The sequence below is a fragment of the Pimephales promelas genome, chromosome 7 (assembly GCF_988280905.1).
Source record: "Pimephales promelas chromosome 7, fPimPro1.hap1.1, whole genome shotgun sequence".
NCBI lineage: Eukaryota > Metazoa > Chordata > Actinopteri > Cypriniformes > Leuciscidae > Pimephales > Pimephales promelas.
Genome location: NC_142775.1, coordinates 31692101 through 31715710, shown reverse-complemented (window position 1 = coordinate 31715710; position 23610 = coordinate 31692101). Strand labels below are relative to the sequence as shown.

At 37.2% G+C, this 23610-nt stretch overlaps 1 protein-coding gene across 2 annotated transcripts in view; it reads left to right on the top strand.

Annotated features, from left to right (window-relative positions):
- The window catches only part of col4a1 (collagen, type IV, alpha 1), a 61822-nt gene extending 40524 nt beyond the window's left edge, over positions 1-21298 (top strand). For both annotated transcript variants that reach the window (XM_089133337.1, XM_039683586.2), the window contains exons 4-52: positions 137-181; positions 330-374; positions 500-562; positions 693-746; positions 919-945; positions 1888-1965; positions 2099-2161; positions 2293-2328; positions 2423-2461; positions 2713-2805; positions 2901-2936; positions 4380-4439; positions 5045-5080; positions 5235-5279; positions 5382-5414; positions 5564-5624; positions 5709-5744; positions 5857-6003; positions 6185-6262; positions 6352-6435; positions 6518-6588; positions 6783-6974; positions 7132-7300; positions 7390-7482; positions 7594-7698; positions 8029-8126; positions 8583-8733; positions 10921-11034; positions 11882-12049; positions 12145-12234; positions 12343-12495; positions 13199-13297; positions 13424-13513; positions 14828-14967; positions 15068-15194; positions 15309-15389; positions 15572-15670; positions 15912-15962; positions 16089-16274; positions 16462-16595; positions 16680-16752; positions 16883-16954; positions 17356-17484; positions 17561-17659; positions 17825-18037; positions 18665-18842; positions 18930-19044; positions 19701-19873; positions 21114-21298. In XM_089133337.1, coding sequence (XP_088989463.1) covers positions 137-181; positions 330-374; positions 500-562; positions 693-746; positions 919-945; positions 1888-1965; positions 2099-2161; positions 2293-2328; positions 2423-2461; positions 2713-2805; positions 2901-2936; positions 4380-4439; positions 5045-5080; positions 5235-5279; positions 5382-5414; positions 5564-5624; positions 5709-5744; positions 5857-6003; positions 6185-6262; positions 6352-6435; positions 6518-6588; positions 6783-6974; positions 7132-7300; positions 7390-7482; positions 7594-7698; positions 8029-8126; positions 8583-8733; positions 10921-11034; positions 11882-12049; positions 12145-12234; positions 12343-12495; positions 13199-13297; positions 13424-13513; positions 14828-14967; positions 15068-15194; positions 15309-15389; positions 15572-15670; positions 15912-15962; positions 16089-16274; positions 16462-16595; positions 16680-16752; positions 16883-16954; positions 17356-17484; positions 17561-17659; positions 17825-18037; positions 18665-18842; positions 18930-19044; positions 19701-19873; positions 21114-21195 — 4704 coding nt within the window. In that variant the 3' untranslated portion in view covers positions 21196-21298. The remainder of the gene's footprint in view (positions 1-136; positions 182-329; positions 375-499; positions 563-692; positions 747-918; positions 946-1887; positions 1966-2098; positions 2162-2292; positions 2329-2422; positions 2462-2712; positions 2806-2900; positions 2937-4379; positions 4440-5044; positions 5081-5234; positions 5280-5381; positions 5415-5563; positions 5625-5708; positions 5745-5856; positions 6004-6184; positions 6263-6351; positions 6436-6517; positions 6589-6782; positions 6975-7131; positions 7301-7389; positions 7483-7593; positions 7699-8028; positions 8127-8582; positions 8734-10920; positions 11035-11881; positions 12050-12144; positions 12235-12342; positions 12496-13198; positions 13298-13423; positions 13514-14827; positions 14968-15067; positions 15195-15308; positions 15390-15571; positions 15671-15911; positions 15963-16088; positions 16275-16461; positions 16596-16679; positions 16753-16882; positions 16955-17355; positions 17485-17560; positions 17660-17824; positions 18038-18664; positions 18843-18929; positions 19045-19700; positions 19874-21113) is intronic.
- Positions 21299-23610: the final 2312 nt, after the last annotated feature.

Sequence of the window (23610 nt, the reverse complement as noted above, 5' to 3'; positions counted from 1 at the left end):
GTATTCTCATTTAAAAAAAAAAAAAACACTATAGGTTTTACAAATGGGAACCAACAATAGACAATTCTAAGTTGAGAAAGCAAAAGAAAATATGACTTGTAGTCTTATTTTAATATGTTTTTATGTTTTCTTCCAGGGAGATACAGGGGAGTCAGGAGCTCCAGGAATGAAAGGAAGCAGAGTAAGTGTCTGCTCTTGTCTTGTAAAAATATAGTCATATTTTGTAAGACTGAAAAAATAAAAAATAAATAAAATATTGTTACATTATAGCAGCACTGCAATATGTGATTAATGTACATCATTATAGCATATAGATGTTTCTTTTGTAGGGCCCACCCGGCGTGGCAGGTTTCCCAGGACGCCCAGGTATTCCAGTAAGTTAAACTGAGAGTCTTTTTGTAAAAATTGATCATCATGAATGAATATCATGAATTTTGGGAAAACAAAACAATTGTTTTGCATCTCTGAATGTTTCTGCTATTGTTTTGATATTCCACAGGGTCTTCCAGGTCTAGAAGGCGCACCTGGACCTCAGGGAATTCCCGGTTGCAATGGAACCAAGGTACAAAATATTTGTTGTGTTTTTGATCTGAGACCTATGATTTTATATATATATATATATTTAAAATGTCTTCAATTCATCACAAAATCCTCAGTGAGGATCAATAGAGGATTTGTTTTGTGTTTTCCAGGGGGAGCGTGGTTTTGATGGAATTCCAGGTGTTCCAGGACTGAGGGGACCACCAGTATGATTCGTTTTTATGTCATGTCATATACCAATATATCAGTGCTTAATAAACGGTGCCATTAGATAAAAACGTTAATCTTGTAATATGTGTTATAACTCACTGTACAATGTTAATCCAGACCAACAACAAGATTCCTGACTTAACATATATCTTTCTGAATCTTCCTTAGGGTATTCCAGGTTTGACGGGAGTAAAGGTATGAACCCCATTTTAAAGCAATATGGTTGTATGTTACAGAGATTTGTTCTTAAAGGGGGTTATTAACTGACCGGAAATCAGTACTGCAGGAGAAACAGAGAAAAGGGGGTGTTTTGGTCCCTTCACTGTAAAAAAAATATTGATGGTTTAACTTAAAAAAGTAAGTAACCTGGGTTGCCTTAACATTTTAAGTTGATTGAACTGGAAAAAAGTGAGTTAATAGAATGAAGTAGATTAATTTAACCATTAGAAACTCAAAATGATAAGTTATCTCAACTAAATAAATTATAATAAAGTTGATTTGACAAAAGAAAATATGTTGTGAGAACAAATCTTGAAAATATTTTTTACAGTGCAACAACTTCAACACCCATAATGCACTTTTGATTTTGACACTGCCCCTTTGTCGAATAGACTGTCTGTGGGAATTCAAAAATGCAGTTCTATAGGTTTAACAAAAGCCCTGGAGCTAAACGTCTGCTGAATGGACTTATGCTGACAAATAAACAGGGATATCACAGAGAAAGAGTATGCTATATTACTAATGACATTGTAAATCTATAAAGATAGTTGAAAATTTGCAATCCCACCCATGCACAACATAAAGCATGAAGAGTGCCTAAATGAGCCCTAACCATGTTAAAATTATTAATACGTATGGCCTCGAGTGCCTAGTTGCTTTTATAAAAATGGTGGTAATCCATTTCGTATGAATCCGTACAAATTCTGCTAAATCGTACATATTTTACAAGTTGCCCAATTCGTATGAAGGTGAGTGAGGTCGTACAACTTCGCACGAATCAGCCACCACCTCGTACAAATCGGTCGCAGCAAGATAGCATTGGTGAAGCAGTATAGTTCATTAGTCATTGATGTGTGTCTTTAAAATGGTGTAGTGATTTATTTATTTATTTTTTTGGTGCATATTTCACTCTCATAGGGTGATCCTGGTGGTGTTATTGGAGTACCCATCCCTCAAAAAGGAGACAGGGGCTTGCCAGGACCACTCGGTTCACCAGTACGGATTTTAATTTCAATGCCCCTTTTTGTGTTCATATTGAACATGTTCATTTACCATTTATATTTTATTGCCTGTTATATGATTTCAATTCTTTCATAACTTTTTTCTGATTCTCTTTTCATTTTTTTAGGGGCAAAAAGGATATCCTGGACAACAAGGGCCACTCGGACCACCTGGACCAATTGGACCTCCTGTGAGTTTAAAGTTAAAATCTCTAAATCAATTTATAAACTACAACATAATTAACCGACACCAGTGAACTCTCATCTGAATCACACACCATGCCATTTTTCTGAATCTCACACCATTCATTGTTCTTTGAAGGGAAGGCCTGGTGAAACTGGTCAAAAAGGAGAGCCGGTAACATCTGAAATCTTTTGCATAGATGATAATGTTTGTGTCTAGAACATTATCAGTGACTGACTAGAGGCTGTCTTACCCGTTCTTGTTGCAGGGTGACAAGCTGACATTTCTTGGTGAGAAAGGAGATAAGGTGAGTTCTGTGAAACTATTGGATCATAACCTTTAGTGCCACTTGCTGCATGTGCTTCATAGGACGTAACAAATTCTGCCTTAGAAGGATACATTTGTGTGCTTCTTACTATTGAACGTGACTTGAAGTTGACAATATAATATACTGTAAAAAATAATAACGCTCCCACATATTGCATTGTCAAAGCTGGTCAGCATCTTTCCTGGTTTAGTCTCACTCATTATCGTGATCATCCCTCTTTTTCTTTTCAGGGAGAACAAGGTTTAATCGGTCCCCCCGGGCCACCGGGACGAAACGGTGGATTTGAAGGCCCTGGCACAACCATTTATATTCCTGGACCAACGGTATGATGTCATCAGCAAATCCCCTAAGAAATGTATACATTTATTTTATCTAAATTGCACTGCTAAGTTTCCCTTGTACTTTGCATGTTTACTAGGGTGAAACAGGCTCTAAAGGAGACAAAGGAGAAAAAGTAAGTGACAGCACACAATTGTATCAACAAATACAACTGGATAGTACAGAATCCATTTTATGATTATTAATATATTATAAAATGTGTCATTATAAATTTGTATGAAGAGTTTGGTTCCAAAACGCGATAAACGCCATTTTTAAAAAAAATGAGTTACTGCAAAAATCGGACTTTTCAATACCGACCAGATACAAAACAATGTTTAATTTTACGTAAAACGGGATATCCGCCGTGTTGTTATGTAATGTTTTCTCCCTTTCTTTCCAAACCGCGACAAACGCCAGTCTCCCTTTTCTGCAAAATGCCACATATCCGCTAAACCAATCACAACGCACCATTCCACGCAATGTAAACAGTAACGGCAGCGCTTTAACTAACCCGGCTTCCTAGGTTTTCTCTATTTTGTCCTTTCGATCAACAAACAAACAAAAAAATGAATAATTTTTACAGCATTGGTGAACCTGCGGAGGGTAAGGCATCCTTCATGGGTAAACGTGACATCGAAATCGAATCATTTACGTGAGGAAGAAGATGGACTCGGGAGGAGGAAATGCCGGCTGTTGATTGTTCTCACACGACAGCATCAAACTTCTGTCACGCTGACACACTGACCCCCAGAGGATCTTTTGGAAAACTTTCAGTTGTTTTATTCAAAGTCAACGAAAACCGAGCAGGACCAAGCCAGTTTACAGCTGATCGCCGTCAAAAAAGTTCAGCGGCGACGTCCCAAGGTTGACAACAGCGATGTATATGCATAACGTTAGATCATGCTTAATAAATCATAATTCATGATGATGTGCTCGTCTTAGTTAATGTTTTAATTAAGGTTTTGTTCATTCATGAAGTCATGAATGAAAAACGTTGAACTGTTAAAAAAAAAAACCTTGATAGTTCCTGATGATATTAATATGAATTAATGCATAATTCATTTATCCATGAATTCATGATAATTCATGACATGAACCCTTAAAGTGTTACCGAATATTGTTATATTAAAGCAATGGATTTATAGTATGCACAAGAAATTCAATGTGTATAAAATTTTATTTTGATTAATTGCATTTTGAAACAAAAATAAATTATTGGATTTATTGCATTTTGGGGAAAAAACGATCTGTTTTTATAATAAATCTTTGGAAATCAAAACCTGGATTTCATTTTTTATTGTTATTATAACCTACAAATGCTATGTGAAAATTTGAAACCGAAAATAGTGGTTTTCATCTTCCCATTTTCTTGCTAAAGAAAACACAGTTTTACTCAAATTCATCAAAATGGATTTATAGCGTTTTGGAACCAAACTCTTCATATATTTATATGACCTGTAAAACAAAACTTAACCTTGTGATGTTGTTTGAATCTTTGAATTTATGAGTTTGTCTACAAGTTTTAATAAATACTGTAGTAATACATATTAATTTAACCTTTGTCCTCTGCACCAAGGGTTTTTGTGCATCACATCAACGTGGAATCAAAGGTGAACAAGGACCACCAGGACCAATAGTAAGTGATTTGTACAAGAACACAAATACATGTTTACTTATATAATACATGAATCATAAATCACCCAGATTTAACAGTGGGGTCAACATTTCCTAGACCAATAGCAAAAATGTGTTATATTGTGTTTTAATAATTGAATAGTGTTTTTTATATATATAATTATAAATTATATCAGAATAAGTAGATTAGAATACAATTTGAAAAAATCACATTTGTTTTATCTCTTTTGGTTTAATGACAGCAGCAATTGAATTCAACCTGTTTGTTTAAAACCTGATGATATTGATTTAAGAAAAATCCAGAGAGCATTGAAGCAAGAACATCTGATCATCTGTGTAAAGAGTCGCAATGATCAATCTTAAATAATTCTATTAATTTATACCATAAAATGAAATTTAAAACATTGTTAATGTACAGGCTTTGAATCCAAGACTTTCCTTGTTTTGTATTCATTTCGATTGTATGATTGTTGTGATTGTGTAGTTGTATGATACATATTATTATTGACCTTTTCATCATAGGTAGAGTGTTTTATTTATTATGTAAAATTTTGTTTATGTAAAATTTATGTAAAATTTAATGTATTTTTGTTTTTGTTTTTCAAGGGTAAACCAGGCAAAGATGGACAGAGTGGAGAAAAGGTATGGTGATTTTGGACAATGTCTTGAGCAGTGCAGTTACCTGTTGCCAGCTGTTATCATTTCAGATTTGATAATGGTTAATTTTGACTCTCTTATTTCAAATACTTAAATCACATTGAATGAGATTTTTTTTGAAACCCTTTGTTTGTGATAGGGGGAAAGGGGCTTCCCTGGTACTCCTGGGTATGATGGCTTAAAGGTAAGAAATCCCATCTTGGAGGTGCATCCTGTAACTCTTGACATAAAATGTATTTTTTTTTATTTTTTTTTTTATTTTAATTATGATTTTGGTTCATGTTAGGGTGACAAAGGAGAAAAAGGACCACCAGGATATGTAAGTGTTTCCAAAATACTCAGGTAACGGCTGCAGTGCTGAAACTGTACTGATGACTGACAAAGCCACACTCTACTTGCCACACCTAATTCACTTAGAACAATGTTATGGTCTGCTAGCTACTAATGATAATAATTATTATCTTACAGGGTTTTGGTCGTCCTGGCCCTCCTGGTCCTCCTGGTCCCCCTGGAGCAGAAGGAGAGACAGGTGATGTTTGCTTGATGGCATGTCCTTATTGTCCTTGTCCTGTCAAATTGTACCGTCTTTTTATCTGTTTTCTTCATTCATCAGGTTATCCGGGAGAGCGTGGAAATCCTGGTCCCCCAGGTGAGAGAAGCACACTTTGATAAATTAGAAGGAGTAGGTTGGTATGATTTAGTAATGCACAAAAGTACGCAGTAATGATGATCCTTTCCCTTATGTCCATGGTTGACTGCAGGCAGTTATATTGAGGGTCCTCCTGGACCTTCTGGGCTTCCTGGAGAGATTGGCCAGAAGGGAGATAAAGGAGCTGATGGATTGTCTCTTAAAGGTCCAAATGGAGCTGATGGACAACCCGGCCCACCCGGACCACCAGGGCCGATCAGTAAGAACATCTTAAACATAAACGACTGTTTCTGTCATGCTGTGATAATAACCATAACTCAAAAATGTCATTTCTGGTAAGAGGCAAATGATAATAATAAGACACAATGTGTGAAGATGATTGTCTGGTTCCTTCGATTGTCCATCTCAAAATGTCATTGGCATTAACTTGTTTATTTTAGATGAAGACTGTAATATTGAAAAAGGACCTCCAGGCCCTCCGGGACCTACAGGGTTGCCAGGAGAGGTGGGACAGAAAGGTGAGGCTGTAATTCCTCCATTTGTTCACTGTAGTTTCAGTTTCCTCCAAATTGGTTCTAAGTTTTTTTTTTTTTTTTTACTCTTTCAGGCGATAAAGGTGAAAAATGCACTGAGTGCACTGATTCCAGAGCCCCGGGATTGCCTGGTCCCCAGGGGCCAAAGGGTCAGCAAGGTGAGAAGCAATGAGCAAGGCTTTGTTTTGGTATGTTTGGACTTTCTGAGATTGTGCATCATGCTGGATGATTTCATTTTAGGTTTTCCTGGACAACTAGGGAGTAAAGGAGAGAAGGGTGTGCCAGGACCTTTTGGGCCTCCTGGAAATCCTGTACGTACATTTTATATTGTTATATATCTTTTCTTACTTAGTATGTTAAAGTCTATTTTGTGGCACCAACAAACATTGGATTGGACACAAACGTAATTGGTAGTGCACTGCGGCCATGCTAAATGTGGATGTAAACACTATAAATCCTGTCTGCACAAATCTTACCTTTCTTCTTGCATTTCTTTGGACTTTAGGGTCAAGATGGCTCTCCGGGTTTAATGGGTGCCCCTGGCGCTCAGGGTGAACCTGGTGATGTCTTTGTGCCCCCTGGCATGAAAGGAGATAAGGGTTCTCCTGGTACTACTGGAGTCAGAGGATTCCCAGGTGTTGATGGGCTCAAAGGAAGAGATGGTCGACCAGGTCAACCTGGAGCCAAGGGAGAGCCTGTGAGTTCAAAGATCTGGCTGAAAAGTCTTCGATACTTAAATAGCTGAATTCACTTTTGCATCTAATTCACAGTGCATCTAAGCCCCAATGTCTATTCTGCAGTGTTTTTCCTAACCTTAGACGGTATTTTGATTCATAAATATTTTCTATGATTAGGCTAGAGTTGGTATTAAGGGTGATCGTGGCCTGGATGGAGATCCTGGTACCACCGGCCCTCCGGGTGAGAGAGGTCCCCCAGGTATCCCAGGTGTAGGACAGCCAGGTGAACCTGGTGAAAAGGGCTATGCAGGGTTGCCTGGTACACCAGGAAAACAAGGATTTCCAGGTCATTGATTTAGAGTAATACATTTGCTTATCCACTGGTTGTAAATGCTATGCTCTTTAAAATAACCATAATCCCAAATACTTTTATAGGAAGTAAAGGTGAAGCTGGTAGAGTAATAAGTTTACCTGGACCTCAGGGTGCCCCAGGGGCCCGTGGAGAGACTGGCAGACCTGGTCTACAAGGTAAATTCAGGTTATACAAATGTTTCATACTGCTTAGTGCTTGAAAACTGCACTCAGTGGTGTGATGCAGAGCTGGCTGTGTTGACGTTTTTTTTTCACGTTGTCACTCAGGTGATAGAGGTCTTCCAGGTGAACGTGGGCTTCCAGGATTGCAAGGAACCAAAGGTGACCCTGGGCTGCCAGGAATTGGACTTCCTGGGCCCCCAGGGCAAAAAGGTAACCAGACTGTAACAGTCAAATTAACTTTTATAAAGGAGAAGGAGAAATGTGCTAAAGCACTGAAACACCTTTAACTTTTAAATAACTAAGTTTGTTTATTGATAACAACAGCTACAGTGGAAAATAAGTGCTGTATAGATTTAGGTTGGGCATACTTTATGATCAAAATATACTCTTGCAAAAAATAAAAAATAAATAAATTATTCTATTCATATTCTAGGTAATGCACATTTTAGTCCCAATTACTTTTGCATAAATGAGTGTCAAATTTTGTTTTTGTAATCTAATCTGTAATGTTTTCTAAATACACATCATTCACTCTGCTAGGATACTCTGGGATTCCAGGTACCAATGGAATTCCAGGAGAACCTGGTCAACCAGGCCAGGATGGCTTTCCTGGTCGTGCAGGGACACCTGGGCAAAAAGTATGATGGTGGCTACCATTTAGATTTTGATCTATAATATTTCATTGAAATGGGTAAGAAATTGTCACTTTGTAATAATAATTCATTACATTTATATAGCGCTTTCCTAGACACTCAAAGCGCTTCACATAGGGGAGGGGGGGGGATCTCCTCAACCACCACCAATGTGCAGCCTCCACCTGGATGATGCGACGGCAGCCATATTGCGGCAGAACGCTCACCACACACCAGCTTACTGGTGGAGTGGAGACAGTGATGAAGCCAAATATGGGGATGATTAGTTGGCCATGATGGACAGAGGCCATTGGGCAAATTTGGCCAGGATGCCGGGGTTATACCCCTACTCTTTCAAAAGACATCCTGGGATTTTTTATGACCACAGAGAGTCAGGGCCTCGGTTTAACGTCTCATCCGAAGGACGGATTTGTCAATGATTTTGATCTGTATCGTATACAGGGTGAACCTGGCAGGGGTCTTCCTGGTCCTAAGGGTGACATAGGTCCGCAAGGAGAGTCAGGATTTCCAGGGGAAAAGGGTAATCTTGGAATGCCAGGGGTTCCTGGAACTGAGGGGCGTACTGGGCCACCTGGACCTCAAGGAATCAAAGGTACAGTTATATTATGTTTTGAATAGATTATATACCAGTTTTCAAAATGTACTTTAAGAAGTTACTAAGAAATTTTAGGAGATTCTTTTGCTCTTTTTGATGCCTTTTTTAAAAAGGGAAAAGGCTTCCTTTCGAGGGAACTTAACTGCATAATTTTGTTCATGCTACGGGAATGCTTCATATGATGCCATCTGATGTCATCAACTTCTTTATTTTCAGGACGCTGCTTTGTTTGTGTGGTGCATGTGAAAATATATGTGGTTGTTTGTCCACTCAATGCTTAGTTAGACATAATGGCAAGCTCTAAGCCTTATTTTTATCAACCGCGATTATTCTGGAAGGAACAAGAGACATAGATAGTGTTCCCCCAGTCGAAATCACCCTCAAATTTACTCTTTTGTTTCTTTGTTATTGATGCCCTAGAGGGAATGCAAAAAAATGCGTATAGGGAGTAGGGGTGGCAATCACAGGGTACCTCACGATACAATATGATACGGTACATGATACATTGCTCACAATACCGATAATATCACGATACAGCAATTCTACAATAATCCATATATCGCTAGACAATCCTATAATGACACATTATGAAATCTGTCTTACTATGAAAACAAAATGCCAGTGAAAAGTTTTTCTCTAATTATTTAACTGTTAGAAAACATCATATTTTTCAGTCTGTAAATTATTAAATTTAAAGCGGTCATCGGATGATAAAATTTACTTTTATATGGTGTTTGCATATAAATTATAAATGTGTCTTTGCAGTGGGTGGACACAACCACCATATAATGAAAAAAAAAAATCCAGATTTTCAGAAATCCAAATTGCCTGATTTTGACACTGGGGAAATAAAAGCAATATAGACCTAAACATAAAGCAAATTTGCCTGTGAACGCTTTAAAATAAAATATAGGTACGTCTAAATCAGGGTGTCACTTATATCAGTGTTATATATAGCCTAAATACATCATCATATCATCCAGCCCTAAAACTTTATAGTTTTCATTTGGTCAGTGTTTATTAAAAGACATGCAATAATGCAGAATATGCAATGATAAATATTTACTTGATGAGATGTTAATATATATAATAACAATACAAAATATATGGGTATGGTTTTACACCTAAATTCAGCATATTGACATAAAATGATCCACAATTCACTGACTGGAGTCCAGTTGCTTCTGTGAATTGCACCGATCCATTTCGTATCAACTGCTCTTTCTATAGCAGTCTGTAAAAATATACCTCCAATTTTTTGTCAAATCTTGTTGTACAGTCAACCGCAAAGCTCTTTCCCACTTTATATGTGTTGTGTCTGTTTTTCGCGGCATTCACGCTGAAAACATATACAGCCGCTAAGTCTTTTTGCCACAGTAGTTAAATTAAGTGTTTAAACACTAGCCAGCAGTGGCAGCTTCCACTTAATTGATTTTTGTAAGACTCAAAAGTAGATTAAAAAATTGTGTTTGCATTTAGCCTCTGATAACATCAAATTCAGAAACTGGGACAATACAAGTGTGGACCATAACATTAGTTTTGTTTTCATTCATTTTGTCACTTTGCAAACTCAGAAAAAATAAAATAATAACCTCAAAGTGAGCCAGAGGTGGTAAATTCCTAATAATAGTCATATTTGTATTTAGACACCTAAAATTGCGCATAGAGCTCAATTAACTTGATCGTTATAAAGGTGTTTATAACGGGTCAGCACACCTAGTTACAGCATATGAGTGCTGTGGCCAGTAGTGCTTAAGATGTCATTTTCAGGGAAGCATCCCTATCGCATCAATGAAGTGACGCAGCATTGAGTTCCTTCTCTGGGAACCTAGGTTATATATGCACTTTTTGATGATTTTTTGAATATGGCATCACAAAAGTTCTTTGAATATAAATTCATCAAGACCACCCAATCTTAGGATGGTAATTGTGAATTTAGGTTAATGAACTAAACAGCTCTGCACAGAGTTAAATGTATTGGGCAAAATTGTACTTTTAGGTTGACTGTAGATCAGGCATGTTTTGGATACTTTGTATAGGTTGTATTGTGCATGCTAGGCGGAAAATAGAGCATTGAAGTAAGCCACTCTTGGCAATAACTGTGTTTGAGAGATGGTTTGCAGGAAATTAAATAGGATGAGTTCAGGGGGTTTAATTACTTTAAATTCATTTGGATTTTCCCAGGTAACTATGGGCCACCTGGAGCTCATGGTGCGGTGGGGCCGCCAGGTCCTCCAGGACTTGGAGAACCTGGACTACCTGGACCAATGGGACCACCTGGAAGCCCTGGACCCCTTGGTGAGTTTTTTCAAGCGAGTAACACCTACACAGGTGTAGGGGAGCGAGGGGCACAATCTAACGCGGGGTTAAATGAAACACGGACCTTTTACATAGTTAGTCAGGATCATGCAGGTTGTCTTTCCACTCTTTTTCTCTCGCTGCCAGAAGATGGTCTCCCGCGAATTTGTGGAAAGTTTTGATAATATTTTGTGAAGATACTGGACAAAGAGTGTTTTGACACCATGCAAGTAAATTTTTTCATCATAGGTTTTAATTGGTTTCTGAGTTGGGTGTATGCGTTTCCAAATCTAACTTTATATTGCCTTAATCACTGTCTTGTTGGCTCAAACACAGCATCGTTTTGAAACATGTCAGCAATTCCTTGCAACTGTTAGTTAAGGCCATTGCACACTGAAGGCCATTGCACACTGAGTCCGAAATTTTCGTATGCGTTTTTTCGTGTTCGTCAGCCTAAAAATTCGTTACGCACAGAAACCTTGCACACTGAGTCCTATGTGAAACATGGAAAAAAATAGTAAGTAAAAAAAGTAAGTAAGTAAGTAATACTTTATTAATCCCCAAGGGGAAATTCTTTGTCACAATTGCCCACATATACTGTATAATAAACATAATAATTTCCGTAATATGGACATGTTATAATAAAACACATCCATATTATATTTAAAAACTCACTAACTAACGGTTCCTATGTCAGACACTTATAGGGAAGAGTTATAAAGCTTGATGGTCACTGGCAGAAATGACTTCCTGTGGCGCTCAGTGGTGCATTTTGGTAGACTATGCACACACATTCATTGATGTTCACATCTTACATGGTTTGTAACATGCCTTGATGAAATCCCAGGTCGGATTGGTATAAAAGGTGAAAAAGGTTATCAAGGTCTACCTGGTCTGGACATGCCTGGCCCTCCAGGAGACAAGGGTAGCCCTGGTTTCCCAGGTCTAACAGGATCTAAGGGTTTTCCTGGTGAACCAGGAATTCCTGGAAAAGATGGCTTCCCTGGTGAACGTGGTGAGTGCTTTTTTGATACCCATTTTCTGGCATTCTCTTGACACATACTTGTTTGTTTTAAGTTGATTCATATTTTGATTTTTTTTTTTTTTCAGGTCCAAAAGGAGAAATTGGAAGCATGGGAATAACAGGAACCCCTGGATTTCCAGGTTCCACAGGAAACCCAGGAGAACCTGGACAAAGAGGTATGAAAACACATTTAAGGCTATTCTTTTTTTATTTGGACTGAACAAGATGGCCCCTGCAGAGTTGCATTAGCTTAATCTTCTTGATGGTTGCTCTGTCTCTTTCAGGTGACCCTGGTTTGATTGGGATCAGAGGAGAGTTTGGTGATTCAGGTCCCAAGGGTGAGAGGGGAGAACAGGGTCTACAGGGGCCACCTGGTAACATGACTGATGTGGATATGGTGAACTTTAAAGGAGATAAAGGAGACCGAGGAGACAGAGGTACAGAGAGCAGAAGGTGTTTGCCATTGAGCTTTCAAGATCTAAACCAATGAAATTTTTTGTGTAGTCTTGATGACTGTAGAACAACTGGACAAGCTATATCTTTTAAGGTGAAACACGGCAGGCAATTTTTTTATTTTTTTTTTCACTGGTAAATTTTGAGATTTTGGGATATTTGTCTTCAATAATGCCTTCTTTCAGACTTAAATACACATTTAGGTCTTTATTTTACGAAACTTTGTTATTCTAATGTACAGGATAACAAACGTATAAATTCTAAAATGTGAACACAATGAAAAAAATATTTTGAACCTGACTTTATCCAATCCTCAGATTTTTGAAATATATGCAAATTAGTGCATATTTAATTAGATAATGCATAATTTGCATATTTAAACATTAAATTACAGAACACTTGTAATATATAATGTAGGTAATCAACTGGGAAAGTTTTATGGTGATATCTGCTAGTTAAAAAAAAAAACTAATCACCTGTAGTGTCTCGCCTTAAGCCAAATTATGCAAGTAATTTAACAGTAAAAATATTAACAGATGCAAGTAAATAGCAATAATCTTTGGTTAAATGTTAAGGAAAAACACATTTCTGGATTGGTGGCATTCAACAAAAGCAATAATCAAAGATTTTGCTGTTGAAAATTAGTGAAATGTAAACAAATAAAAAAAAAAAAGATTTGTCTCTCAGGTGATCCTGGTCCTTCTGGAGATAGGGGGAACCCTGGAATACGTGGAGACCCTGGAATGCAAGGAAAAGATGGAATGCCAGGATCACCTGGACAGCCAGGTTAGTCTCTACTAAAGCAAAAATCGGACTTTTAAACGTCTGTTTAAAATTATGATAGATGTTAAGCACTATCATACAATAATGTTATTATGAGAACGTTATTCGATTACTGTGTATACACTGTAGGTCAGAAAGGAGACTCTGGAATCCCTGGTGACCCGGGACGTGTTGGAGAACCTGGAGAGACAGGTCCAAGAGGAGACATGGGATATCCAGGTGCATATACTACTCTACTCTTCTCTATGTGGGTTAATATAAAAATAATAATTAATAAAAAAAACGAAAAATGGGTAATAGAAAGAAAGAAAGAAAGAAAGAAAGAAAGAAAGAAAGAAAGAAAGAAAGAAAGAAAGAAAGAAAGAAAGAAAGAAAGAAAGAAAGAAAGAAAGAAAGAAAGAAAGAAAGAAAGAAAGAAAGAAAGAAAGAAAATGGGTAATACTTTAGATTAAGTTCTGTAAATTAGATTAACAATTCTCACAATTAACTTGTTTATCATCCGGTTTCGTAACTAGTAGACAAGGAGAAGCCCAACTGGAACTAGATTGTTCTGCAAGTCCAAAAGATATAACCTCCGATTCCAAAAGTTTTAGTTTTTCAGGAGACACACGATAAAATCGCTGTAGAATAAGATGGGAGTCACTGACATCAATATAATGCTGAATAAAAAAACACTTGAAACTTTGTTATCAGATGTATTAATTCCTTACTATTATCTTGAGATAAATGCCCAAGCATAATCTCCAGTCTCTTTAACTCCCGAGAATTACGGAGTTAATTAAATATTTGTCAAAAATATCCTTCTTAACTCCATCTAACAAAGAACCACTTTCACTTAGATTTAATTTCAGCACCTCCGACCGTGACGTTTGGTCTTGTTGCACGGAACAAATGAGGCTTCAATAAATTTACATGGCACAGCGAGCCGCCTTCTTCCTATCCGGAGTGGAAATCATATAATTTTGTTCAGAAAGTTGTTCAAGCACAATATAGGGTCCAGAAAAATTAGCAGAAAAGTGGAACCAGTCATTGGAAGCATCATCAAAACCTGATCTCCAGAATTGAATTCCCTGTTTTCTGCCTTTTGATCAAACCAGACTTTCATTTTTGCCTTATTTTGTTATTACTAAAAGAACATTTGAACAAATAAATAACTCACCAGATCCAACAGATCACACTTCAACTGCAGGAAGAAAAGCCGTAAACTAACTATCCAACTAATATATAAACAACTAATTATCTCAACCCTAGTCTTCAGTCCGCCCACATGCAGCTCAAATATTGTGGAGGTTGCGGTTTAGAATGCAATAAGCCATATAACTTAGGCTGTTAGGCTGAAGAGTGTTTAACGCTTTTATTTTTAGTTTGTTGTGTTTGGTGCCTAGGATGTGGGTAGACTGGTTAGCAGTTGAGCTGAATGTATTATAAAGGTTCTTAGCATTAGTCTACAGGCAGGTGTTGAACCATGGCTGTTCCACTGTCAGGGTACTTTTGTTTAGGCCGTTTCTTAATGACCATTTTGTGGTTCTTTAGGTTCGACTGGGCCAAAAGGTCTTAAAGGTGTTGGTGGGTTGCCGGGGCACCCTGGATTTAAGGGTTTTGATGGCCCCAAAGGAGATAAAGGAGATCCTGGTCCAGAGGCGAAAGGAATCACCGGTCCCCCTGGACCGAAGGTTTGTGCTGTTGTATGAGACTCATACTATGATTATAAATAAGTGTAAATTTGCACTTTATCAATTCCAATAAATATCTTCCTTTGACACATCATTACAGGGAAATGTAGGAGCCCCTGGTTTCCCTGGTGAACCTGGATATAAGGGACAGAAGGGTACAATGGGTATCCCAGGGAGTCCTGGATCTCACGGAACTAAAGGAGACACAGGATTGATTGGTTACCAAGGCAAGATAATTCCAAAGATCAATGCATTTACACTTAAATTTTGCACATTACACTTAATGTGTTAACTTTTTTTGGACAATAATACAATACAATGTGTCTTTCATTCATGAGCAGGCAGTCCAGGGAAGCCAGGCGAGAAAGGTGTCAGTGGTTTGCCGGGCTCCCCAGGAGATCCTGGGTTAGCAGGGCGTCCAGGTAAACTGAAATACAGTTTAATAAGGCACCCATTTAATGTTGCTAAACACATTCAGAACGTTTCTGTCCTACTGTATGTAGAACCCTTCTGAGAAAGACAAAATAAATGTGCATAAAGTTACTTTACAGCAAGCTTCAAATGTGCCACAAACATTTGGTTTGGATTTTTTTTTTTGGATTAGGTGAACCTGGTCTGCAGGGTCCTCCAGGTCCATATGGGGACAAAGGTGAACCAGGGGTAGATGGAATTCCTGGATTCACTGGAGTTAGAGGAGAACCCGGTGAGATTGTGTAGCTCTAAAGGTGACGCGCTCTAAGGATCTAAAATCCTCGAGCAATGCCAAGTGTACCATCCTCAAAACCAGTTGAAACACTTGATTTACAATACAAAGTTTATGAATCATGTTTTCTTTGTTGAAACATTTCTACGCATTATTCTCACACAAATGTGTGCATACTGTACACATGGTTTGTGAAAGAGACCCGATGATCTAAAGACAAACAATTGTTCTGTTTCTTCAGGTTTACCTGGGAAAGGACTGCCAGGATCCCGCGGAGAGCCTGGCAGCAAAGGTTAGAATCACGGGTCCTCAAGAATTCGGTTGTCATTTATGGAGGACTACGAGTTCTACTAAAAATGAATGCATTTTTCAATTTTGAGGATATTAAACATTAACACTTCTCCTTGTCTCCACACAGGTGACAAAGGCAACCCTGGTCTTCCTGGCATTCCCGGGGGTCCAGGTATTCCTGGAACCAAAGGTGATAAAGGAGCGCAAGGATTCTCAGGGGACCTAGGTCAACCTGGAGAGAGAGGACTTCCAGGAGAATCAATGGAGGGGCCTAAAGGGGACAAGGGACCTCAGGGGCCGCCAGGAGAAAAAGGTGAATCCTAAACATTCTCAATCATTTTCTTGTTAGTAGTCAAACAGTTTGCGGGTTTCACTATGATTATACAATGTTATAGTTGTTACTCTTGTTAATAACTGAACTGTATTGGACTGCATACTCTAAAGCATGACTGTGAATGTGGCCTGCATCATCTTACACCCAGTTAAAATTTGCACTGCAGGTACGACTGGTGTTCCAGGCCAACCTGGCTTTCCAGGCAATGTTGGATCTAAAGGAGAGAAGGGAGATGTTGGCAGCCCTGGATCACAAGGCTCTCAAGGGTATAAAGGAGACAAAGGTTTCATTGGTGGCCATGTGAGTTTGTAAAGGTTACATCTTCTAAAATGAAACGTGTCTTTATATTGATAGGGTATCAATTAACACATTTGTGCTATGTAGGGTGAACCTGGATTGCCTGGTTATAATGGACAAAAGGGGGAGGCTGGAACACAAGGTGTTCCTGGTTTCCCTGGTAAGATTTAAGATGAAATTTGACTTGACAGAATGATGAAGTGCAATTTATTTGTCCTTTTGTGTCATCCTTCATATTTATATAAAGCAATACTTGACAGAGATGGTAGATTGAGTGTCTTTCATTCCAGGTATGAAGGGTGAGGTAGGAGTGTTTGGATTAAAGGGTGATGCAGGTGATAGAGGATTCCCAGGTCTCAAAGGTATGAACAAAACTTAGATTTTCATTAAATTGTATCGTTAGTGTCTATCCATGTTTATCCAGATAAACCCAGTTTATTCAGATAAACTTTTTTAATTGTATAGCTAATATTATATTAATAGTATACTTCAATTGTATTGCTTTATATTGTCCATAATTGTTCATAAAATTAATGATTAAATTTAGTATATTATATCATTCTGAGAATATAATTCAGATTATATTGCTTGATGACTGTTGATGTGTTCACGATTATAGATTCAAATTGCTTCCACAAATCCCTATTCGAAACACCTGGATATGTGGTGTAGCAACTATAATAAAATGACAATTTACGTACGAATGTTCTATTTTCTATGTTAAGTTTTACTGAATTTCTGCATTTGATATTTTTATTTTGAGGTAACGAAGGCCCCCCTGGACCCCCTGGGCCACACACATATGTAAAGGGCGATCCTGGTCGTCCAGGACCACAGGGTCCCCAAGGTCTAATTGGAATTCAAGGCCTCCCTGGACTGAAAGGACAACAGGGTGAGTCTTTTAACCATCTGAACTTACAAGTCTATGAAAAAAGTTGACATCTCTTAACAAAAAACCTCTCTCCTAGGTGTGATGGGACCTCAGGGTTTAAAAGGATCTGATGGGACACCTGGCTATGATGGACATCCTGGAGCCAAAGGAGAGCCTGGACAGACTGGACCTTCTGGTAGGTGCACAGATTCTCCAATTATGTTAACAGACATTACCAGTCCGAGTCAGAAGAACTGGAGGAAAGTTCTGGAAATTTCAGCAAAACTGAAATGACTTTCATTCATAGGATCGCTTATGCTCACTGATCTCTTTTTTATTCCCCAAATTCTCTTTTCTGCAGGCCCCAGAGGGCACCCTGGGCCCTCAGGGCCTGATGGCATCCCGGGTCACATCGGCCCTCCTGGCCCTTCCTCAATGGACCATGGCTTCCTTGTAACTCGCCACAGTCAGAATATTGATGTTCCACAATGTCCTGATGGAACAACACTGATTTACGATGGATATTCGCTGCTTTATGTCCAGGGCAACGAGAGATCACATGGGCAAGACCTAGGTCAGCACAGTAATCACACAATTTTTATAGCAACACTAATATTAATAATGTTGAAAACAAATTTTTTTGGCAACCTTGAGGTAATACCATTCAAAAATAAATAAATAAATGAAAGTAAAATTAATAATTAATTAATATTTTTACACAGCAAGGATGCATTGCATTAATCAAAAGTGACAGTAAAGTAATTTATAAGGTTGCAATGCGTTTCTATTTCAAATAAATGCTGTTCTTTTGAACTTTCTATCCATCCAAAATTGTTAAGCAGCAAACAAATGCATTGATTATGAGAACTATTAATAATAATTGAACACCAATAATAGTTGATAATAATTGAGCAGCCAATCAGCTTTTTAGAATGATTTCTGAAGGATCATGTGGCACTGAAGTCTGGAGTAATGATTTCATTTTAAAATATATTCAGATATAATTGTAATAATAATAGAAAACATTTTTATTTTATTTTAATAATATTTCACAATATTACTGTTTTTACTGAGTTTCTGATCAAATAAATGCAGCCTTGGTAAGCAAAATAGAGAGAGAAAATAAAAGGTAGAGTAGTTTTTATGGAATATAAATCATAGTTAAATTGTCCCTGACATTCCTGCTCTATTTACTCTATAGGTACAGCTGGTAGCTGCCTAAGGAAGTTCAGCCCAATGCCTTTCCTCTTCTGCAACATCAACAACGTATGTAATTTTGCATCTCGTAATGACTATTCCTACTGGCTCACCTCTCCCGAGCCTATGCCAATGAGCATGGCCCCTGTTACCGGTCAGAGCATCAAACCCTTCATCAGCAGGTTTGAGATCTTTTATGAAATATTTGCTATTTCCATGACTAACAATTCCTCTTCCTACTCATGTGCATGTATGTTTTCCTGTGACAGATGTGCAGTTTGTGAGGCTCCTGCTATGGTGATAGCAGTGCACAGCCAGACCATCCAGATCCCAACCTGCCCTCGCGGTTGGGATTCTCTCTGGATCGGATATTCTTTCGTCATGGTGAGGAGAATTGTTTTTATAGGGTTGTACCATAGTATATTAAAAAAAAAAAAACTCGGTATCACCATATTTCTTAATGTGATAGTCAAATCACTTAGGCGGCAAATTATTTACATAAATGCTGCAGGTTTCAGAGAGACAGTGTTTCTTGTCTTGAACGAACGCAGTGCTGTGCTTCACTCTGAAAATGGCTGCACAAATATTTATTTGCCGGTAACTCACCAAAATAAAAGTTCAATGTTTTAAAAGTTCAAAAAATTAAGAAATTTAGACAGAAATATTAGTATTATGAATTATATATGAAATCATTTTTATTCTTTTTTTTATTAAATACTTGTTTTTTTTATAGATTTATTTTTACAATACAATAGTATTATTGCAAAATATATCCTTGTTTTATCTTATAAAACAATTATTATAATATTGTTGTCATATTAAATAAACTCAAATATTTTTAAAAATATATATATTTTTAATCATATTCTTATTTTTTAGATTCACTGTACAACATCACCCCAATCATTCTTGAACGATTCATTCTTTCCAAACATAGGAAGCTAAATATGTTTACATTCATAATTCCCAAGGACGATTCAGTGAGAATGTGTACTTGTGAATGGTCGGTTGACGTCTCACTTTGTGTGTCTGTGTAATAGCACACCAGTGCTGGTGCTGAGGGCTCCGGTCAGGCTCTGGCCTCTCCTGGCTCTTGTCTGGAAGAATTTCGTTCGGCTCCCTTCATCGAATGTCATGGTCGGGGCACCTGCAACTACTATGCTAATTCCTACAGCTTCTGGTTAGCCACCATAGAGGACAGCGATATGTTTACGTAAGCTTTTACACTTTATATTCCTTGACAACTGGCTGAACTCTCATGTAGTTACCCTTTTAATGGATGCACCCTTTCTTTCCTTCGACTTCACACAGAATATGTCAGAAGCTGTTTTAAAAATATATATATATTATTTGAAATATTCAAAATCTTAAAAAAATGTAATTGTTTTTATGTATCGCTAAATAGAACCCATGTCTAATATAACCAATAACCAGGTCAACTTAAAAAAAATAAGAAGTACAAATACATTTTAATTTATTCTTAAGCTCAACTGAGAGACAACTAATAAAACAACATTTTGTTTTTCAGAATGTGTCCACTTTACACATTACATTACATTGCATGGTACTGTAATAATTTACAATAACAATATGCAGTTAAAACATTCTTTCAGAAAAATAATGACTTGTATATGATATATCTTGTTATTTAGTATTTACTTAGGACTGATGGTACAAACATGTGAAGCATATAATTAAATAACTATTTAAACAAAAAATGTATCGAATTTCATATTTTGTATGATTAGTTTAATAATTAGATTAATAAATAAATTGAATAATCATTATATACGCAGTTTTGGAATATTACCATAATATATTACAAATTTAACTCAAGAAGATTGACCAGCACAACATAACATCCTGTTTCCATGATGAAATAAAAAAAAAATTTAATTGGGACATTCATATTAGAATTCAGAATTTATTATCGGTTTGATATTTGTTGCCAAATTCTGAAAATATGTGAGAGAAAAAAATGCCAAATTATCAAATTCTGAGAAATTTGAACACTTTGTAAGATTATAACTGACAATTTTGACATATAAACTATTGCAGTATATTATAGACTTCTTTTACAAATAAAATAAAAATAAATTAAAAAGGCCAATTCGGAGATTCGAAAACATCTAATTCTTAGAAGGAAAGGCCAAATTGCAAGATATTATCTCAAAATTATGAGATATAAGCTCACAGTTATGAGAGAGTCTGAATTGCAAGATGTTAACTTAAAAAAAAATAATATAAAATAGGAATTTTAAGAAATAGACGACTATTATTATTATTATTATTTTATTCCAATGCAGAAACTTCCATGGTTTCCACACTTCCAACGATTGGTCAACTGCTCTTTTATCACAGTAGATTCGTACAATAATAATAATACTAATAAAAAATGGAAATATGTACTTTCCTGTTCTCCTGTTAAATATCTGTTTTTATTGTGGTTACAGGAAACCTGTCCCTACAACACTAAAAGCCGGAAATCTACGAACTCACATCAGCAGGTGTCAAGTGTGCATGAAGAGGGTATAGACCAGCCTCAGCATTGCATCTGCTCTTTATCTTCCAGATTTACGAACAAACGACGAACGTATGGTGCTACTTCTATGAAAAGCCATAGACAAAAAAAAAACAACTTCAAGAACACATATAGAAAAAAACCTGTCTCAACGTTTATAGCAATGGAACCTCAAGATCTACTGGCACATTTGCTTCACACAGAGCGCTTAACTAACATTGTTCCATTGTGTCTATGAATGAAACCTGTTTACACTTGCACTGAGTATATGTATTAGTAAGCAGGTAACCATCTTCAACAAATCCATATGATATTCCGTCCAAGCCTTCTTATTTATCATGCCACTCAATGATATCAGATGCAGCCTATCTTCTCTATTTCTCTCTAAAAATGTATAATCAAGAAACACTAACATTATAGAATAATTATATTTTCCTACTGTAAGTCGGTTTGTCAGCACCCTCTTTGTATGATGTAGGAAAGGCAAAGATTAAGCTTTATTGTAAATATAGTGCTCTATTTAGTTAACACTCTAAGTCACCATAATCTCTTCAGGTAAATGCCATTGATTTTGTTATACTTAGTTATTTATGAAAACGTATGCGATGAGAGTTTAAGCACCAAGGGGCCTTTCCTTTCTACATTGATTTATTTGGTAACCACTGCAAAAGACCTTTGGCACATAAACTGTTATATTTATGTGGGTTTTTTTTTTTTCAAGTTTTTTTTTTTTTTTTTGTGCAGTATGAGCATGGCCTTTCGACTGAAACTTGCCATGTATCGATGTGTATGTTTGTTTATGTGTGTATATTTCCACTTTCCTTTTGGTGAGGAAATGTTGTCATTGTGTAATGGCACAGTTTCAGTCTCAAGCTGTGTTCAAAATCGACCCCTATACACTTATTCCATACATTAGTCCACTAATATAGTCAAATTGAAGGAGTGAATGAATACGATTGAGTGAATTCGGACACTGAGTGCACCGGAAGGCTATTTGAAAAGTAGCAAACTGGCAGCGCCAGAAGTAATGAAAAGATTTATTTTGAACTATGCCATGAAAACTAGCATGTGCAAACCTATAAACAATTTAATAATCAATTAAAAAGGAATCCCCAGACATAAGTATAGTGTTGGCCCAGATCCACGTGTTCCATATGTGGGACGACACAATGTTGCTGAGTTTATTACTTGTAGCCACATTGGACCAGCGATTTGGAAAATGGAATTTTCTGGAACGCCAACTTCTGGCGAGACATGAGGAATTCATTCTCCGTGACCCTCACTGTGCATTATGGGTATTCTCTAGCCATTGAGTGTACATCAGTCGTACACTCGTTATTGAGGTGCAATCTGGGATTGAATGAGTGTACTCGATAATTTTCACTATGGTTTCAGACACCACTACAAATGGCTGTCCCCTCAAATAGTGCCCTATTTAATATACGGGGTTGTTTTCGGATACAATCTCAGTTTTTCCATAATGTCATTTAAGTTTCTAAGAAAATACACTACATTCTTATAGGGATAGGTCACTTTGAAATTCATTTTTGATATGTTTTAGCTTACCTCAAGGGCATCCAAGATGGTGTCTTTGTTTCCACAGTATTTTCAATTTAGATATTTTTAGGTCAAACCGTTTATGTCTGTCAGTCATATAACGCAGGTTTAGGGGTTCCACCTCAAAGAGCATGCACAGAGTCCAATTTAAACATGATTTAATGACTCGTACACATTGATGGCCTAAGACACGAAACGAGCGGTTTGTGTGAGAAAACGAACAGTATTTATAACTTTTTTACCTCTTGCAACGTCTAAGTGATCTAAAGGCACGGTCACTTCGGTCTGCGCAAGCGCCGGAAGTGATCTCTTGCGCGATTGCCAAAAAAACGTTGTCTGTTGATATATCGAAATTGTCTTCCATTGCAATTTCCTGTAAATCTAAATATGTTTAGATCTTCACAGTGAAGGATAACACTTCTGAAAACTCTGTGTAAACCATGAGTGACGTACACACGCAAGAGATCACTTCCAGGGCTTTCCAGCGTGCTTGCGCAGATAGAAGCGCCCTCAGATCAGTTGGATGTGGCTGTGGTTACAAGAGGTAAAAACGATATAAATAAGGTTCGTTTTCTCACACAAACCGCTCGTTTCGTGTCTTAGGCCATCAATGTGTACTTACATTTGCAAGTCATTAAATCATGTTTAATTTGAACTTGTATGTGCATGCTCTTTGAGGTGGACCCCATAAACCTCCATTATATGACTGACAGACAAGAACGGTTTGACCTAAAAATATCAAAATTGAAAATACTGTGGAAACAAAGACACCTACATCTTGGATGCCATTGAGGTAAGCTAAAACATATCAAAAATTAATTTCAAAGTGAACTATCCCTTTAAAGATAAAGGTTATTGGCCCTAATTGTTTT